This window comes from Salmo trutta, chromosome 30, assembly GCF_901001165.1.
Source record: "Salmo trutta chromosome 30, fSalTru1.1, whole genome shotgun sequence".
Taxonomy (NCBI): domain Eukaryota; kingdom Metazoa; phylum Chordata; class Actinopteri; order Salmoniformes; family Salmonidae; genus Salmo; species Salmo trutta.
The window spans coordinates 25,356,335-25,377,645 of record NC_042986.1 but is presented as its reverse complement, the minus strand read 5'-3'; the positions used below and the strand labels follow the sequence as shown (position 1 = coordinate 25,377,645).

The window sequence follows — 21,311 nt, the reverse complement described above, 5'->3', positions numbered from 1 at the left end:
CCCCAAATACAGGTGTGCCAAGCTTGTAGCATCATACCCAAGAAGACTCAAGGCTGTAATCGCTGCCAAAGGTGCTTCAACAAAGTACTAAGTAAAGGATCTGAATACTTATGTAAATGTGATATTTCATTTTTTATATATATATATATTTGCAAAAAAATCTAAAAACCTGTTTTTGCTTTGTCATTATGGGGTATTATGTGTAGATTGACGAGGGGCCAAAAAAATGTCATCCATTTTAGAATTAGGCTGTAACGTAACAAAATGTGGATAAAGTCAAGGGGTCTGAAAACTTTCCAAATGCACTGTACAGTATATGCACAAACTCTCCCAAACTGTTTCGGTTTGGAAGCATGCGGACATCTTTACAGTGGTCATCTCCAACCTATTCAAGCATAAGATGCATATGAGAGTCAGAATGCAAACCAAAATTCTATCGCTCTGAAATTAAAAACATGATGAACCAACTAAATGTGAGCCCCTCTGCCTTGCTTTGCCCCATTGTTTAGTAGACCTACTGAAGGTAAGAAGGATTGATTCATGAGTTTGCCTCCACATGCCCTTTGCACAAAGAGAGTGAGACGAATACACGGTCACCTCAACATTAAAACCTTTCATCTTCAGTTTTTCCTGTGATTGGTCACCCCTGGTGCGCGCTTTTGTCTTTAACCACATCAATTTCCTCTCACCCCTATGCCCTATTGACCCTTTCATGTGCGCTGTCTCGAAACAACTTTTGCGCTTGTTGTGGCCCTTAAAAATGGAAAGTGAATGTGATGTTTTATGGTCAGCAACTCATCAACTATGAATAAACCAGCCTCAGATATAGGTCAGACACTTCAAAACAAACGTTGACAGGGGGTGTCGCTAAACCTAGGACGCTCCGCTTATGTATTGGCCAAAATGGGAGTGGGCGTGTTTGAAACTCGCCTAGAAAATCCTTCCCCCACCACCCCCTACCTAAAATATACCGAAGGAGTAGGCAAGACACCTGTCAAGAAGAGACTTAAATCCAGCCTGTTACAACGATAGCGCTGCTTGGATATAACTCAACGCATGGAATAAGGACGTAATTTTGCATCGATACAGACTGGACGAATCAAGCGCTTGAGAAAAACCAATGCGCATTTAAAGCTTCCACCTCTCGAACGCCAATGTAGTTGTTTAGAACTTTGATATACCACCTATTGTGTTTCCCCCATAGACGTTTAGGTTTTCCATTCCAACTCACTAGTGGACCAACGCTTTATCATCAATTTGTTAACAGAGGTCTGGAGACAATGCATCCCACTATTCAGAAAGACACAACTTTCACTAAGATATTTGTCGGCGGTTTACCTTATCATACCAACGACGCATCCCTTCAAAAATACTTCGAGATGTTCGGGGATATTGACGAGGCAGTTGTGATAACGGACAGACAAACCGGGAAATCCCGAGGATACGGATTTGTAAGTGTAGTCTACTTCAGCTAACAAGACACTGTGCAATACCTCCAAATTCAGCATAACCTTTCTTTTGACAGGACACAGCGCTTGTCTGGCTGACTGTTGTTGTTTTCTGCTCATGCCATGTTTGGTATTGTACAGGAAGGGGTGAGGGTAAGGTACTGAAATGGGTGAGACGTGCGACAGACTGCCTGGCGATGTGTCAGTTATTTTGTTCCCTTTTGTGTCAACTCAGTGATATACTGTAGGCGAATGTAGATGAACTCGTATTACTTTCGTAACACATTTTATTTTGTTGCCACTTTTTATATTACAAAAATCCTATAAACAAACGTATTGCATTGTAACCAATGATGAAAGTGCATAAAAAAGACCGAAGGAGTAGGCAAGACACCTGTCAAGGAGATACTTAAATCCAGCCTGTTACAACGATAGCGCTGCTTGGATAAAATGTAAATGTAAAAACACCTACACACATTTCATTATCTACCACAGAATACTTTCACAACCTATTAGCCACCCTGAATACGGCCGCTGTAATTCTAACCCAAACACCTTGAATTGAGCCCATAAAGTGAGGCAACAGTTGCAGATGTTTTAGCAGGTAGGCTGGGCACATTTCCTACACTCTACTGTAACCATTACGTTTCCTTTCCATTTTATTTTCTAACCTTTGTCCTGAATGGACATGTACATGTGCTGCTGACATTTCTCATGTAATCCACAAAGCAAAGAGCATGGGTCTTAATTTGGTGTAACGCTAACACTTTGTTCAACTAACAAGTGTGTGTGGTTTTGCAGTCACATGTTTTAGCATGAGTAGATTATTCCTCAAAAAGCATAACATCAGTTGTCTCCCAAGTCCTGAACAACCCCCTCCTCTTCCAAACACCAATTTGCTCTCTCTCTCACTTTCTACACACACACACAATGAGTAACAACAGAAAATATATGTGCATAATGAATAAGAGCTGAAAGAATGTGAGATGGTCAAGTGGGAGGCTTTTATTTGCCCAGAAATATTTTTGCATTCATAGGCACGGAAGTGTATTTACTCAGTTCAAAACAGAATGGCTGAGGAGAGACCTAATGCTACTTGGCCTGAAGGATCTCTCCCCCTTTTTCTTCCTATTTCCCTCTGTTTTCCCTCCTCCCTTTCTCTCCCTTTCTCTCCCTTCCTCTGGGGGAGGTTGTGTGTCAGCAGAATGCAGTCCCCCCTGGTCACAGAGGTGTGACATGTCAGTTGGTGCTCTGAGATAAGGCTGCAGTTCTATTTTGACTTCCACACACACACAACCCCCCCCTCTGCCAAGCTGTGTGTGGTAATGAGAGGGGGGGGGGTCAGTGAGAGAGATAAGAAGACAGATGAGAGCGATGAGGGGAGTTAAAGCAATGCATATTTTCCCTGCCTCCCTGTTCATACACATGTTGATGAGTTTAGCCAGCCAACCAGCGTGTTCTGTCTCTGGCCCAACCTGTACAGTCTGCCCATTTCACCCCTGACTTCCCATAACAGTCTAATTCCCCCAGCAGCCTCAATCAATCCATCCACATTACAGCCACTGTTAGCATAGACCCCCATAGTTTGTTGCCTTGAAATAAAAGCAGAAGATATAATGCCGTGACATCAATGCCCTATACTGTTTGGCGACTTGACTGTTACTAATATCATGTTTCAGTTCACCTTACCTCATTTATTAGCAGTTTGTGACTACTCTTTACTGTAATGGTTGCCATGGCGCCCAGTGGCAGCCTTGATAGTTTACTCCTGTGAATGTATTTATAGTTATTTGTTTTAAGTGTTTTTTATGTGCATTATAAATATATATATATTTTTTTAACTAATCAAGTACTGAATACAAAAACCTAATTATCTTAACCAAAAACGTTAAACTACAAAAGATAGTAGCCTACTTCTCCAATCAACTAGCTAAGTGTTTAGATTCGAATACCAGCCTAGCTCTTCCTCTCATCTCTCCTGGACCGAAGGCTGGACCAAAGATTAAGAAATGGCAGCAACTTTCCTCCACTACACACAAGGATTCCTCAGACATTTTGAATAGATTAAAACAACCTTGTGCAAGGAGATCAATAACAGCCTTACGCAATACGGGATCTTCTGGAAAACATGAGGACGACAAGGCAGTAGGAAACTGATCAGCAAATGAATCTATTGTGTACACTTGCCAGTTCTGCAAGTGAGTGAACAGTTCTCAGGTAAATGATGTCACCCACTCCAAGACATATACAGTCAATACAGAGCGCAGTAGACAACCAAAATGTAATGACACTGTTTCCACCAATGACTCAACATGTTTTACACTCTGCAATCCTTATTAACAAAGTCTCCTCTTCTGTATGAGTTTATCTCTGATAATGACTTTGACAAGATCTGCCTCACTGAAACATGGCACAGCGAGGTAAACTTACCATCTTAATGAATCAGCTCTGCCTGAATACAAATACATTGAAAAGGCACATAGCCACGGTGGAGGCCTTGCTGTTTTATACAGACTGCTTTATTTTAAACCCACTGGCTGTTGCTGAGTTTCAGTCTTGAGTACTTTGCTCTTAAATGTAAACAACCAAATCCTATCACTGTTATTCTTGTTTACCGCCCCCCCCCCAAGATAACAACCTCTTTTTAGCTCTGAGTTTTCTGAACTAATAATCTCTTTATGCTCCACTCTCTCCAACATTGTAATTTTGGGAGACTGTTGACTCACCCAAGTGTTGACTCACCCATGTGCTCTATGGCTGCTGACTTCCTTAACTTGCTGGACTGTCTAAACCATGGATGGGCAACTGGCCGCCCACCCCCCCTTTTTGAAGGCCCTCGGATCAATCCCACCCCTCCCCCACAAACTAAAAGTTTGGTTGTGCATCAGCAGTTTTCCTCTTGTTATGTCAGTCACTGATAGTCAGTCAATTAGCCCATGTCAGCTAAAATTTTGTAGATTGCTAAGTTAGTTTAGCGGCCAGCTATCTAAACGTGTTATCATGGTCAAATTACCGTACAGGGGGCCCCAATTTATATTGTTTGTCTCACTCAGATATCATATTCAAAACTGCAAACATTTCTCCCCACCCTATGGCAAAATATGTAGAATTGCAAGAAATAGTTTGTAAAACAACTAATTTCCCACTCTGCCCCATGGCAAAATGAGTAGAATTGCACAACATTAACTTTAAAAAATGTGGATGTGGGTACGCAGACCCGCGAGCAACTGCAGCCCCTCATGAGTTCAGATTTTTTGTGGCCTCCACCCCCATCAAAGTTGCCCATCCCTTGTCTAAACCTTGTGCAATATGTAAATGTTCCCATCCACAACCATGGATACACATTGGACCTCATTATCACTGGCGATGTCCCTGCCACTGACTTGGATGTCATCGAGCTAGGCGTCTCTGAAATCAAGGCTTTGACACTCTGACTGCTCCAACTCCTCTCCACTCCCATTACATTCTGCAACCTGAGGAAACTTAACCCATCCCTCTTTCACCTTTGAGTCTGACTGCAGTGAGCTAGCCCTCGATGATATTGTCAATCTGTATAACCACACTCTGAGTAATACCCTGAACATCCTTGCCTCTGAAAACACACGTGATGTAACATTCCAACACTCTCCTTGGTTCACTGATGAACTGCGCAGAATGAAGACTCCTAGCCGTAAGCTTGAGACATTGGAGGAAAGATGGTTTCACTGTCCAACTACTGGCCTATAAAGACCACCAGGCAAGCTACTCTGCTGCCTTAAAAGAAGCACAATCAGCCTTCTGCTCTGCCACAGTGGTTGTCGGTGACTTTTAAAATGAGGGAGGACGATAATGTTTTTAATGAGCATGGCCTTACTTCCATTACAGCGTATTGGATGACTTTCATTCACCCAACTCAATGTAACATCGATAGGTTTAGCCTACTACAGGATATTCACATTTTCCCTATACCCATCATGAGGTTGCTACAACTTAGTTTACAGTGTAGATGCACAGGTCCAGAGAAACATTTTAGTAATTGAAGTGACACATTCAATACTGACTTGCACACTCTTGCCTTCATCTAGTTGATCTATGGCGTAATCATTAGTCCAATAGCTGCAAACGAGCGTTTCTATCGGACAAATTCAGGTATGTTTATCCCCGTTTTGTTCATTTGCTCCGTTTAAGAAATGTTTTTCAACAGAACCGGTGGAGTAAATACACCCCTGATCAAACACAGTTCACTTTCATAGTAGCCATATACAAACAGCATGATCATTTTGCTGGTTGTATAATTCCTTCTCGCATCTCTGCTCCCTCCTCTCACTTTTTTTTTGCTTGTGTACTTCAGTGCACAACACATCAGCTGTCTGTGACCAGGCGAAAAAACCTTTCCAAGACAAACCTTCACATCATTTATTGTATTATTGACTGTATGTTTGTTTTACTCCATGTGTAACTCTGTTGTTGTATGTGTCGAACTGCTTTGCTTTATCTTGGCTAGGTCGCAATTTTAAATGAGAACTTGTTCTCAACTTGCCTACCTGGTTAAATAAAGGTGAAAAATAAATCATAACTGCCAACCGCTAAACACAGCCTACATCATTGTCACCATATTAGCTAATGTCAAAGTCAACATAGCTACTTGAACTAGCACGCTAGTAAACCCACTACAATCATGCAGTACAGTCAGCAAGCAGTTTGGCACTTACACCGGCGGGCCCCGGTGGCAATACATTTATAAAACCAAAAGCTTACCTTAACATGGAAGAGTTCCAGTGTTGGATAGCCATAGCCAGCTAGCTAACATAGCATCCCTCTCTGTTTGAGCTGGGTATTTGAGTAGGCTAAACCAGCTAGCTGCATTTGCTAGCTAAGTGAAACTGACCTTTTTTTAAAACAAAATATAGCTAGCTCTCTCTTGCTTCTCCTTCATTTTTAAAGAAATGAGTTTGTTCAACTATTGTCTTTCTCTGAGTCAACTACTCACCACATTTTATGCACTGCAGTGCTAGCTATAACTGTAGCTTATGCTTTCAGTACTAGATTCATTCTCTGATCCTTTGATTGGGTGGACAACATGTCAGTTCATGCTGCAAGAGCTCTGATAGGTTGGAGGATGGCCTCCGGAAGTTGTCAAACTCATAATTACGGTGTAAGCCTATGGAAGATTTTGTATTCAAGAGCTTCAAATTCCTCGGTGTCCACATCACTAAGGAATTATGATGGTCCACACACACCAACACAGTCGTGAAGAGGGCACGACAATGCCTCTTCTCCCTCGGGAGGCTGAAAAGATTCGGCATGGGCCCTCGGATCCTCAAAGTTCTATAGCTGCACCATGAGAGCATCTTGACTGGCTGCACCACCGCTTGTTATGGCAACTGCTTGGCAGCCGACCGCAAGGCACTACAAAGGGTAGTGCGTACGGCCCAGTACATCACTGGGGCCAAGCTTCCTGCCATCCAGGACCTCTATACCAGGCGGTGTCAGAGGAAGGCCCTCAAAATTGTCAAAGACTCCAGCCACCCAAGTCATTGACTGTTGTCTCTGCTACCGCACAGCATGCGGTACCGATGCACCAAGACTGGAACCAACAGGACCCTGAACAGCTTCTACCCCCAAGCCCTAAGACTGCTAAAGCTTCAATCACATCTGTCATCAGTTGTACAAGGTTTTCCAGTCTGGCTTCCGGCCCTTGCACAGCACAGAAACATCTCTAGTTAAAGTTTCCAATGACTGCTGATTCAGGATCTCCTGGCATCCTCCTCCTCTTAGATCTCAGTGTTGCTTTTGACACCGTAGAACACTTCATCCTCCTGCAGCGTTTCAGAGAACACACTTCTGGCTCTGGAACAGCTCTAAACGGGTTCTCCTCCTACCTCTCCAATAGGAAGTATTACATCCCTATTGGAGAGGCCAGATCGGAGGAGTCTGCAGTCACATCCGGTGTTTCACAGAGGTTAGTGCTGGGGCCTATCCTGTTTTTAATTTACATGCTCCCTCTCGGCCTAATCCGAAGAGATTGTAACATTATAACATCAACTTCCACTGCTACGCTGATGATACCCAGGTTTACATTAACAACCAACCGGACACCATCCCTGCCCTAGCAAAACTCAGCAGCTGCCTAGAGGACATCAGGGAATGGATGAAAGAGAACTTCCTCCAGTTGAAGAGTAGCAGGAATGAGGCTATGCTTATTTTGTCACCCAAGCAGGTCATCAGTGCTGGAAACATCTGCCCTACAATCAACAGCCAGGCCATCCGCTTGTCCTCTGTCATCTCCAACCTAGGAGTCAAGTTTAATCTTTGTCTGTCCTTCGATGCCCACATAAAACATAATTTTGCCATCTTAAAAACTTTACCCAGGTCATACCATCGTTTTCCCAGCCAGATGCAGAGATACTCATTCACGCCTTAATCCTTGGCCATGCGCTGTTTGGGGGCCTCACAGCCAAATCACTAGATAGCCTCCAACTAATCCAGAAAAGTGCTGCCAGGGTCCTGATCATGACCAAGAGGTCAGACCACATCATCAAGATCCTGGCCTAACATCAGTGACCTCATCTCATTCAGCGAGCCACTTTGCAATCTCTGCTCCAGCCACTCTACTGCTTCAACTCCTCAAGACATGTCTCAGAACTATGGTATTCCGAGCCTTCTGCTCCCTGCTCCCTTGCCCCTATGGAATGCTCTCCCTGACCATCTGAGAGCCTCTCCATCACTCAGAACCTTTAAAACGGGCCTTAAAATCCACTTCTGCAGAATGCCTTTTTCATAGTCCTAGTCCCAATCTAAAATGTATACTGAACAAAAATATAAATGCAACAATTTCAAAGATTTTATTGAGTTACATAGTTTAAATAAGGAAATTTGTCAATTTGAAATAAAAGCCCTAATCTATGGATTTCACATGACTGGGCAGGGGTGCTGAAATGAACATGTGATAGCTCTGGTGGACGTTACTACAGTCAGCAAGCTAATTGCACGCTCCCTCAACTTGAGATATCTGTGACGTGTTTTATGACAAAATGTCACATTTTTAGAGTGGCTTTTTATTGTCTCAAACACAAGGTGCACCTGTGTAATGATCATGCTGTTTAATCAGCTTCTTGATATGCCACACCTGTCAGGTGGATGGATTATCCTGGCAAAGGAGAAATGCTCACTAACAGGGATGTAAACACATTTTTGTACAAATTTGGAGAGAAATTAGCTTTTTGTGCATATGAAACATTTCTGCAATCTTTTATTTCAGCTCATGAAACATGGGACCAACACTTTACATGTGTTTACATTTTTGTTAAGTATATTTAGCACCTAACCCACTTGCTATTTTACCTGCCTTGATTCTAAGTGTATGTCGTCTTTATTGTATATACATAATGTTTTTCTCAGTAGAGCTTTGAGAACTCTGTAATGAAAAGCGCTATACAAATTAATTGTATTACTAATAATGTAATATATATTGTAATAGATGCGGTCACAGGTGTGTGTGTGTGTGCGAGAAAGACACTGAATGTGTGTGTTTTGATGTACCATGTTGGTGATGGCTCTTATTTAGCATCCCGTTGTTAGTAAAATAATAATATAATTGAAAGAACCCCTCCCTGCACTCCCAGACACCCACCATTTCCTGTGATAGGTCAGTATGCTAGGTCATAATGTCACACATTGTTAAAAGCACACAGGAACTTTCTATCTATATGGATCCAGGACTAGTGCTCAAACATATTAGGGAATACAGGAATGTATTGGTGAGATACATGTTAAGGGATAAGTATTTTATAAAATCGATATTGGTCACTTCCTGACTTGTAAATCTGTGTGTTCCTTCCTCTTCCTGTCAGGTGACTATGATGGACAGGGGGGCGGCAGAACGGGCATGTAAAGACCCCAACCCCATCGTCGACGGTAGGAAGGCTAACGTCAACCTGGCCTACCTGGGAGCCAAGCCCCGCAGCCCACAGACAGGTGAGTCATGCGCACACACACACAGAGACCAACCCCACGCATACACAGACACAGACACACACACTATGCAAACATGTGAGCAGATGGCACGCGCATACACACTCTCAGCTAACGACTATTATAGCTACATTCCTCTACATTATATGGTACACACACCACACATTTGATGGCAGACCCAGCTGTGGTCAGGCACAGTGTGACTGTACAGTGTGAACCACCAGCCTACATCTGCACCCCTTCAGACTACACACATACAGCAAACCACCTGTCACTCTGTGGAGTCTATGGGAAAATGTAGGGCTCAAAAGTAATGCACTACTGTAAAGAGAATAGGGTGACATTTTAGATGTAGCATATGTGTGACCGACGCACAGTAGCGACAACTGTAGTATACTGTACCTCGATGATGGGTTGTTGTTGCTTTGTTACACGCCAAGCATGCAGTTGATATGTTATGATGAGTGCACAAAACATTAGGAACCCCTGCTCTTTCCATGACATAGATGGACCGGTTGAATCTAGGTGAAAGCTATGATCCCTTATTGATGTCACTTGTTAAATCTACTTCAAATCAGTGTAGAAGAAGGGGAGGAGACAGGTTAAAGAAGGGTTTTTAAGCCTTGAGATAATTGAGACATGGATTGTCTATGTGTACCATTCAGAGGGTGAATGGGCAAGACAAAACAATTTAAGTGCTTTTGAACGGGGTATGGTAGTAGGTGCCAGCCGCACTGGTTTGAGTGTGCCAAGAACTGCAATGCAGCTGGGTTTTTCACGCTAAACAGTTTCCTGTGTGTATCAAGAATGGTCCACCACCCAAAGGACATCCAGCCAACTTGACACAACTGTGGGAAGCATTGGAGTCAATGTGGGCCAACATCCCTGTGGAACGCTTTCAACACCTTGTAGAGTCCATGACATTGAGGCTGTTCTGAGGGCAAAAGGGGCTGCAGCTCAATATGAGGAAGGTGTTCCTAATGTTTTGTACACTCAGTGTGCTGTATGTCTGCTTGGTATTTTTGTGTGTGTGTGTGATGTGAAAATAGGGAGAGGCTGTTTATGAGAGAGGGGAAGGGAGAGGGAGAAATAAACACATCTGTCTCTTCCTTGTTCTGTGTGACTCCCCTCACCCAGGGAGTCATGATAAACACAACAGGAGAGAATGACCAAGGGGTGTGGGTGTGTGTGAAGAGTTACAGGAACATTAAGTGTTAGTGAGAAAAAGGAGGGGATTGAGAGGGAGGGAGGCAGGGATAGAAGGAAGGATGTCAGATAAACATTTTCACAAATTCTGCAATTTTTCACCTTCATAATAAAGGCTTTACACTTTATTTTTGTTAGAACATCGTCTCTGGTATTACTTATAATTTATTTAGTGTTTACACTTCCACATTTTCAGAAAGATTATATTTATAATAATAATAACCCTAATTGTTCTTGATATCTGTGTTATTATACTATTATTATAATAATAACTAATGTTATAATTAGTAGGCTTAGTATAGCAGCCTTGTGTAACCACCACTGAGCTGTAGGCCAAAGAGCACATCCTGTTTAGTCTTAACACCCTAACTTACTTAGGTCTATATTTCAATACTTATATTGGCTACTGTATCAATCAATCATTCATTCGTTGATATGAAATGCAATCAAGCATTTTCGTTTTAAAATAAAGCGACCCTTGAATAAATAAACTGTTTCATTTCAGAAATTACATTCACGAATGAATGCGACTGTTTTTAGTCTATGCTATAATTAATTTTGGGGTGACAGGTAGCCCAGTGGTTAGAGCGTTCGGCCAGTAACCGAAAGGTTGCTGGATCGAATCCCTGAGCTGACAAGGTCAAAATATGTCGTTCTGCCCCTGAACAAGGCAGTTAACCCACTGTTCCCCTGTACGCGGTCAATGTTAATAAGAATTTGTTCTTAACTGACTTGCTTAGTTAAATGTAAAAAGATTTTTTTTTAAAGGCTTTACAAAAAAAACATTAAAATAAACTCTCTGATACACTTATAGTTTATTTAGTGTTGTTTACATTGTTCCAAACAGTCATAAAAATGATATTGTAATCTAACAGCACCTGCTTGGCACATGCATTGAGTATGAACGCAGAGCTTGTTCCTAAACTTATTTTTCTTGATCGCCAATATTTTCAACAACTAGTCAAATTCATTCCACACATCCGACTTCCCCTTTACCTCCTAAGCAACCAGTAAAAAATTCCCCCGTTTCGAGTTTATTTGTAACATCCTCTGCATCTATTTTGCTGTCACATGCATTGAGTTTGTTATAACCAATTTATAGTCAGGCCCTATTGGCCACGTGCATGCGATGCATACATGTGTACTTAAAGAGAGCAAGGGTTGAGGGAATAGGGAATGTTTATCCTAGGCAAATGAGGGATTTTGGTAACATGACTTTTCAGTCAGAAACAACGGGTGCTAGTCAGTCACTCACTGTCATTTTTTTAACACGGAGCAGCAAGTCTGGGCACAATGAAATCAATTGCGGTCATACTCCCTCTAGCAATTTGTGTGTCTTAGTTATTTAATTTAACAGTGCGCTTAAAGCATCAGACAAGCTCAGTGCATAAAGTTGATTTGATTAAACCCCATAGGATGTGTCTATATAGAGCGAATGTGTCAGTGCATGTGTGTTGTTTCTCATGTGTCCCTGTAGATTCACTGTTTCACTTGTTTAAAAAATGCCAAAGTCTGTTCAACTTACCGAGGGAGTGAGGGAAAGAGGGAGGGACAGAGAGATGAAAAGTAAGAGTGGTAGGAACTCTTCCTCCAGGAACACTCTGTCCACTATGCAGGCTCTGTCTGTCTGTCCTGCCTTTAGCTCAGATGTCCCTAGCTGTCTTCTCTCTCTTCAGTATCTGATGGTCTCTGACCCTGCCATGTTTTATCTGTTTTCTCTCAGGTTTCTCCATCAGAGTGCAGCAGGTCCACCCCGCCCTGATCCAGAGGCAGTATGGGTAAGGAGCAACCAATGGACACATTCGAGCGGATACATTTGGTCAAGTCGGTGACCATCGTTGGTCACTGCCTTTTAAAGTGTGTTGCATTATGATTATAAAAATTGTCTGTCTTGTGATCAAATGTCATACAGTTTTTGATGAAGTTGCTGCAGTTGCTTTTTACCAACTGCACCATGCAGCCATCACCTGCATTGTGGGAGGCACTATTTGTCAACCAATCATTAGGGTGTTTTTGTTTGACCCACTTAAACATGGCCAAAGATGTAACTGGAACAGGAACCAACTTTGCCACGATTCTAAAGTTTCAGGGCATACAAATGAAAATGATGTTTGAGACCTCTAATCAATTAATTGTATACACATTGTTTGTGTATGTGATATGGAGGTAGAGAGAAGTTTATTTCCACATTTCTACAGAAAAACATTTGTATACAATAGCAGCTAGCTATGTTATAATAATTTGATGGGTGATTATTATATTTGTCCTATCAACAGATTTTTTTCACCTTGACTCGAGACTTGAAATAATCGACCTTTCGGTTACTGGCCCAATGCTCTAACAGCTAGGCTACCTGTCACCCTACACTAAACCTTGCTGTTGGAAAACAAGCAACCTTTCGGTTACTGGCCCAATGCTCTAACGACTAGGCTACCTGTCACCCTATACGAAACCTTGCTGTTGGAAAACAAGCAACCTTTCGGTTACTGGCCCAATGCTCTAACAGCTAGGCTACCTGTCACCCTACACTAAACCTTGCTGTTGGAAAACAAGCAACCTTTCGGTTACTGGCCCAATGCTCTAACGACTAGGCTACCTGTCACCCTATACGAAACCTTGCTGTTGGAAAACAAGCAACCTTTCGGTTACTGGCCCAATGCTCTAACAGCTAGGCTACCTGTCACCCTACACTAAACCTTGCTGTTGGAAAACAAGCAACCTTTCGGTTACTGGCCCAATGCTCTAACAGCTAGGCTACCTGTCACCCTACACTAAACCTTGCTGTTGGAAAACAAGCAACCTTTCGGTTACTGGCCCAATGCTCTAACAGCTAGGCTACCTGCCATGTTGATCTGAGCCTTGCTGTTTGAAAACCACTACAGTGTCCCACTTTCGGCTGTTGCAGATGCAACCTCCCCCGACTTCACTCACCGACTTTTGTCTATAGTCTGCTTTAAGCTTACTGCTTGAATGCACTCAGTGTCTCACTGTCTGTCATTACTTTCCCTTATCTGTTCTCTTCATCTCTTTCTCCCATCTCCTCTGTTACGAATGCCATACACAGTCTTTTCTGTTGCCTATTTCTCCTTCTGGTCACCTGTCTGTCCCTCTTTCTGTCTATCTGTGTCTAATGTGAGATGCCTGGGCTTCCGAGGCTAATCTTTGTCTGTCTAGTTGTGTGTTCATCCCTTTGTTGTAACTGGCCGTCTCATGCAGTCTGAGAATGACCCTTCCCTCAGCCAGCTGTGCTACCGTCAGTTACATGATGTCAGTGAGAATACCCAGATTCCTGCCTCCTTCACTTAACTGGCTGGCCTGCTGCTGTTTCCTAACATGGCTACATTTGGACATGGGGATATTCTTAGCCTGCTTATGGCTCTCTTTCTCTCCCCCCCTGTATCTTTCCTTCATTTCTCTTTCTTTCTTTCTTTCTCTCTCTCTCTCTCTCTCTCTCTCCCCTCTGTATCTTTCCTTCATTTATCTTTCTTTCTCTCTCTCTCTCTCTCTCTCTCTCTCTCTCTCTCCCCTCTGTATCTTTGCTTCATCTCTCTTTCTTTCTTTCTCCCCCCTGTATCTTTCTTTCTTTCTCCCCCCTGTATCTTTCTTTCTTTCTCTCCCCCTCTGTATCTGTCCCTCATCTCTCTCTCTCTCTCTCACTCTCTCTCTCTCTCTCTCTCTCTCTCTCTCTCTCTTTCCCTCCCCCTCTGCATCTTTCCTTCATATCCCCCCTCTGTATCTTTCCTTCATATCTCTCCCTCTCTGTGTTTGTTTGTGCTTGTGTTTATGTGAGGAAGAGCACTGTTGACATATACTCCCTGTTGAAACCCTGTTTCAAGCAACTCACTCATGCTGATCAGTGTCAGCAGTCTGGTTCTGAATATTCAGTACCAAAGTTATTGCAGTGATCTACTTCGCAACTGAAGCCTGCTAACTCACTCTGTTTAACCCAGAAACAAAACATTTCTGACATCTGATTGGTCAGAAGTGAGATGACCAGAGCTGTCCATGTCTCCTGATGAGTGCTATACTATATTAGGCTAAATGACCATTTTCCTATTCTGTGAGGCCGGTCTGGTTGGGCTATGTGTTCTGTAGACTAAAGCAGTATCCGAGATTGTGATAGGCCCTTCAAACCCCCATGCCTCACAGGGCTATTAATATTGCAGCCACCAGCCTTCAATTATTGAATGATATATTGAGTGATAAGGGAATTGAGGCTGACCCAGATGAGCCTCTGAATGAATGATGGCAGTTCTCATTCAGAGAACCAATGGACAATTAAAGCACAAGTTCTCCATCTCCTCTACTGGGTTTGATCATGATAATATCACTGTCTGCCACCACAATGAAAATGACTTGCTCTTTCTTCATCTTCTGTGGAAGTCACTAGGTATAGAGTGTTCAACTTGCCACTCAGTTGGTTGAGCATGGCACTTGCACTGCCAGGGTTTTGGGTTCAATTCCCACGGGGGACCAGTATGAAAATGTATGCACTCACTACTGTGTCGCTCTGGAAAAGAGCATCTGCTAAATGACTAAAATGTAAAAAAGAGATTGATCTATATTCATGCGGGGAGTTCCTCCTTCTTATTAAGCCCTGCTCAGCTTCTCCAGGGGCTTTCCTGGCCTGGTGTTTACATATGTTCCTGTGTGTCTGTCTGTTAGGTGTTTAAGTGAAGAGGGGACTAAGTACTAATGCTAGGAGTGGCCGTAAAGAGGGGTGTGTGCGTGTCAAGTGGGAGTTCAGGATGGGGTCCAGTGCCCGTGGCTGCCCTCTCTCTGTCTCTAGGGCCCCTGTTCCAGCTAACTGGCAGGGTGCTGACAGAGAAGTGAGATTTAGAACTTTATTAAAATTCAGTTCTTTTTTTGAAGTAGGAGGCAGGTCAGGTGTGGTGTTTTTAAGGGCTGGGGTGTGTTTCCTGTTGAAACACAGAGACAGGGTAGAGGGGGGGGGATCAGTCACTGCACACACCTGTTTGGGGGAACAGACAGGACAGGATGTGGGGGTGTGTGTGCATGCATTGAAAGTAGAGTTGTCCTTTGCTGATTTGGCAGTGTTAGAATGACTCAAACTGAGCTTCGCTGGTAAACATCCTATCATCCTCCCACACTCTTTCTCTCTCTTTGCAGTCTCCTCATTCCTTTACCTTTTCCTCCCTTACTCTCTCTTTCTTGCTCTTTCTCTCTCTCTCTTCTCTGCCTGTATTTTACCCTTTATATCCTCTAACCCTCTTCCATCCCCTCTGTTGGGTATTGGGGAAAAAACAAACTGTTTTCCCTAAGGTATTTTTTTTCTGCTTCCCAGGGACCAAATTAGACGAAGCTCACCACTAAAATAGCCAATTCTAAAAATCAAATTATCACAATCCCTCTGAAAGGCATTGACATTTGCAAACATCTGATCATGCACACATCTCCCATTGTGTGGTATTATTTTACAAGGATCCTGATTCACATATTATGTGTGCTTGATGGAACTCTTTACATACAGTATACAGGGGCATCTTAGTTGGCTAATACTATGCTAAAGCTAACACTGCTCGAAAGATGAGTGTCCAATGCCGTGTCAGTCATTCACTGCTGCCGGCCTCTCTCTCTCGCTCTCGCTGTTTCTCTCTCTCTCTCGCCCTGACACCCACCCCCCAACACATGACCTTTTGTGTCACCAGAACTATTAAAAGCTGCAGCATCCTAAGGCATGATAGATATGATGGGTGATCCTTCACCTCTTCTTGCTATCTCTCCATCCTTCCCTCTTTCTCTCTCTCCCACTCACTACAGTCTTGGCTAGTTGAAATGGACAGTAGGAGAGAGGGAGTGGAGAGCTCAGTCAGGTTCTTCTGCTCTCATGGGTCTGTTAGTGAATATTGTACACCGACGCTGCCTGCTGCACCAATCAATCCTGTCTTGCTGCCCTCCCTCTCTCCTGCATCTGTATGTGTGGGGTTGTGAATACGTTTACTGTACGTGCATGTGTGGGGTTGTGAATACGTTTACTGTACGTGTATGTGTGGGGTTGTGAATACGTTTACAGTACGTGTATGTGTGGGGCTGTGAATACGTTTACAGTACATGTATGTGTGGGGTTGTGAATACGTTTACAGTACGTGTATGTGTGTATATTTGTGCATTGTCTACTGTAGGTGTGTGGTGTTTTTACTGTTTTTACAGTTTTTTATTTGTGTATGCCACTTTGTGTGTGTCTGCCACTGAGGACGTGAGTCAAGGGGAGCTAGGAGGCGAGGGGAGGCCTAGCTCCCTCTCATAGATTACCACTGTCACATTGGATCCATCAGTCTGATGCACAGGGCAGAGCAGGCCAGCAGCACAACACAGACGGACGGACAAGACTTGTAATTCCAGTGTGTGAGGCAGTTGTTCTTTGGTCCTTTTGCAACCCATTAAACTCTGTTTCTCCCTCTGTGTTTTGGGGTAAGCAACTCTGAGCCCTCGTTAGTGCTCTTAACTGCTGATCTGGAGACAGTCTCAGCCATTAGGTTATTATTGGGTAAAGAAAGAATAAGGTCATGGATTTGGACAGGCCAAGCTGGTCCAGAGACCGTTATTATTTCAAATGTTGGATATAGGCCACCTCTTGTTCTGTCACTTCTTGCTCAACAGCTTTGATCTATTTTTGCAGCTGTCAGTGGAACTGAAGCAGGTTACGTTTATAAATGGGCAGCCTAAGGCAAGGTGAATTGTGGGTAGACAACAGTGTTGTATGTACCCTTTAATTACAATGGCTCAGAATCATACTGATGTTGTAGTGTGTACTATGATGTTTACTATTATTAGAAAGGAAAAAAATGACCAGTATTTTACCAGGTAAGTTAACTGAGAACACATGATGGCGCCGGAGGGGATGGCTGCCCTCTTATCGGCTCTTATTAACCAACCATGCAATTTCGTTTTTTTGTTGTGTTGTTCGTGACTTGTTTTGTACATAATGTTGCTGCTACTGTCTCTTATGACCGAAAAGAGCTTCTGGACATCAGAACTGTGATTACTCACCTCAGATTAGACTAAGAGTTTTTCTTCAATGAGTCAGACGGGAGGGATATACTACAGACAACCGACCAGACCCAGATCCCTGTCATTTGCTGGAGAAGGAAATGGAGATCAGGGTGCCTTGTGAGGATCAGGTGACGAGTGCCTAATCTACCTTTGCCTTCCATCCTTCTAGCTAACGTTCAATCGCTGTAAAATAAATGGGACGAACTGAAAGCACATATATCCTGCCAACGGGACATTTAAATGTAAACAACAGCTGGTGCACAATATCTAAGGAAGTCTTGAGGTTTTGCTCACCTGAGGTAGAGTATCTCGTGATAAGCTGTAGACCACACTATCTACCTAGAGTTTTCATCTGTATTTTTCGTAGCTGTCTACATACCACCTCGGACCGATGTTGGCACTAAAACCGCACTCAATGAGCTGTATACCGCCATAAGCAAACAGGAAAATGCTCATCCAGAGGCGGCACTCCTAGTGGCCAGGGACTTTAATGCAGGGAAACTTAAATCAGTTTTACCTTATTTCTATCAGCATGTTAAATGTGCAGCTAGAGGGAAAATTATTCTAGACCACCTTTACTACACACACAGAGACGCGTACAAAGCTCGCCCTCCATTTGGCAAATCTGACCATAATTCTATCCTCCTGATTCCTGCTTACAAGCAAATATTTAAGCAGGAAGTGACTCGGTCCACAAAAAAAGTGGTCAGATGAAGCAGATGCTAAACTCTGACGAACCATCGAATAGGCAAAGCGTCAATACAGGACTAAGATTGACTCGTACTGCACCGGCTCCCACACTCATCGGATGTGGCAGGGCTTGCAAACTATTACAGACTACAAAGGGGTGCACAGCCGAGAGCTGCCCAGTGACACGAGCCTACCAGACGAGCTAAATAACTTCTATGCTCGCTTTGAGGTAAGTAACACTGAAACATGCATGAGAGCATCAGCTGTTCTGGACGACTGTGTGATCACGCTCTCCGCAGCCGATGTAAGACCTTTAAACAGGTCAACATTCACAAGGCCGCAGGGCCAGACGGATTACTAGGACCTGTACTCCGAGCATGCGCTGACCAACTGACATTTTCAACCTCTCCCTGTCTGAGTCTGCAATGCCAACATGTTTCAAGCAGACCACCATAGTCCCTGTGCTTCCAGCTTTAATTTTTCCAGCAGCATCTGGTCTCCCATCCAGGGACCGACCAGGCCCAACCCTGCTTAGCTTCAGAGGGAAGCCAGCAGTGGGATACTGTGTGGGCGGGCGTAGGTTTTTGACATTCTCTCATGGCTATGATAATTAATCGTACACCAAGGACTGAGTGGTTGCAGTGATTGTGATAATTATGATGGGGGTGGTTTCTGTCCTCTCAGGGGGTCAAGTTGAGTGTTTTGAAAGGGTGGTGAGTGATATTGTGGATGTGTGCATAACTCTCCTATACGGTAGGTTGGTCTGTCCCTGTTTGTGGCCTTAAGTCCATGTAAAATGTGGGTATACAATAGTGCTGTATGTCCCCTGTAATTACATTGGTGTGGTATATAATGCACAGATACTATAAATAAACTGTCTATTTTGTGTATGTGCCTTTTTCTCCACGATGGCTGAGCCCTCTGTGCCGTTAGGCATGTGCGTGCACGCTAATGTATAACTGTATAGTAAACACTAATGTATTGCTATCTTTCTGTCCTTCTGTGTCTTCAGATTTTCCCAGCAGTGTATGTACCCCCAGGCCTTCCTCCAGCCCAGTCTGGTGCTCCAGTCCCACCTCAGCCCCTCTCAGGCCTCCCTCACTCCATATCTGGACTACAGCTCAGCCTATGCTCCCTACACCACCTCCACTGGCCTGGAGCATTACCCCTACACCCCCTCCCCCTCGCTCTCCACCAGCTACCTCAGCTACCCCTACACCCCCTCCCCCTCACCCTCCACAAGCTACCTCAGCTACCGCTACTCCCCCGCCACACAAGGTCCCACCATTTCCACCCCCCTTACCCCGCCTGTCCACCCCTCCCTCAACCCCTTTGCTGGCCTCTCTGTCCCCCCTGCTGCCTACCTCCAATACCCCCTCCACCAGCCTGACCACATGCTGTGAGGGTGGATCTGGGAGAAGGAGGTGTGGTGATATGGGATGAGGATGACCAAAGGGGGGCACTGATGACAACATGAATGGAGACTTGGAACAGGAGGATCTTTGCGCTATGACCTGTGACATCATCAGTATGAGACTCCCGACAGCCGATGAGAGAGTGTGTTCTGAATCCAAAGGGCTTTGTCAAAACAAAACACACTGGGACGTCTTCCTGTTTTTCTATTAGGGTTATTATCCATTGTTGTCGTAGTTGTTACTATGCTACTATTGCTGTTGTTGCCAATGTTTATACGAATGTTTTTAGCTAATGATGGAAGTAAGAGCTATCCCTGTGTCCAATGCCAAACATGATGGAGTCAATGGAACATGAGAACTGAAAGAGGAGAATGATTGATTCTGGATCAACCTAGAGCCTTGCACTCCTCCTTACCCATACAGAACACCCACCTCGTACACCAAGCCAAGGCTAGCCTTTCAACGTAGTGGATGGGGCTTGAAGGTTGGGCAAAGATGGGTTGGGTAGCCATTATATTTAACTAGATGCTCCGCCTCTCTCTTCTGGAAGTTGTACTGAACGTTTCACTAGCAGAGAGAGAGAGAGAGAGAGAGAGAGAGAGAGAGAGATAGAGAGATATATATATATATATATATATATATCCTCTTCTGGACATTTCTTCAGGAATACCTTTCTCTACGTGGCATTATAGCCTCTCTGTTTCCATGTCCTCCATGAGTGCAAGTAAGTTATTGCAGATTGAGAGTCACACTTACACTGAATATGCAATTATTATTCTGATGGAGTATGGGATGAATATTTATAAGATAGGCAACATTGTAACATGCTTTTTATATCAATGTTACTCTAACATAATCATGTCAAAGCAGATTTTTGTACAGAAGGTATTTCCATATTCATGTTTATCCTCAGAGACCTGCAGCAGCTGGGGTAACTGACTATCTCAGTATTGTTTAAAGTGAGCAGAGGCAGAAACTACAGGCTAATGGAGGATGTATGGTCTGGTTGTGGAATACTAATGTAATGTTTTAATGATACAAGTGTTGTCCATCAGGTGAGTTGATCTCTGCTAGAACCTGACTGATGCTATGGGCTAGACTCATGTACGTGTACAGTCGTGGCCAAAAGTTTTGAGAATGACACAAATATGAATTTTCACAAAGTCTCCTGCCTCAGTGTCTTTAGATATTTTTGTCAGATGTTACAATGGAATACTGAAGTAAAATTACAAGCATTTCATAAGGGTCAAAGGCTTTTATTGACAATTACATGAAGTTGATGCAAAGAGTCAATATTTGCAGTGTTGGCCCTTCTTTTTCAAGACCTCTGCAATCCGCCCTGGCATGCTGTCAATTAACTTCTGGCCCACATCCTGACTGATGGGAGCCCATTCTTGCATAACCAATGCTTGGAGTTTGTCAGAATTTGTGGGGTTTTGTTTGTCCACTGGCCTCTTGAGGATTGACCACAAGTTCTCAATGGGATTAAGGTCTGAGGAGTTTCCTGGCCATGGACCCAAAATATCGATGTGTTGTTCCCCGAGCCACTATGTTATCACTTTTGCCTTATGGCAAGGTGCTCCAT

At 43.6% G+C, this 21,311-nt stretch overlaps 1 protein-coding gene across 1 annotated transcript; it reads left to right on the top strand.

Moving 5' to 3' along the window:
• Positions 1 to 955: 955 nt before the first annotated feature.
• On the top strand, positions 956 to 20,892 carry LOC115168367 (RNA-binding protein 38). The gene is made up of 4 exons (XM_029723552.1): positions 956 to 1,451; positions 9,281 to 9,404; positions 12,331 to 12,385; positions 19,324 to 20,892. Exons 1-4 carry the CDS (start codon positions 1,281 to 1,283, stop codon positions 19,712 to 19,714), a joined length of 741 nt encoding a protein of 246 aa, XP_029579412.1. The 5' UTR covers positions 956 to 1,280; the 3' UTR covers positions 19,715 to 20,892.
• Positions 20,893 to 21,311: the final 419 nt, after the last annotated feature.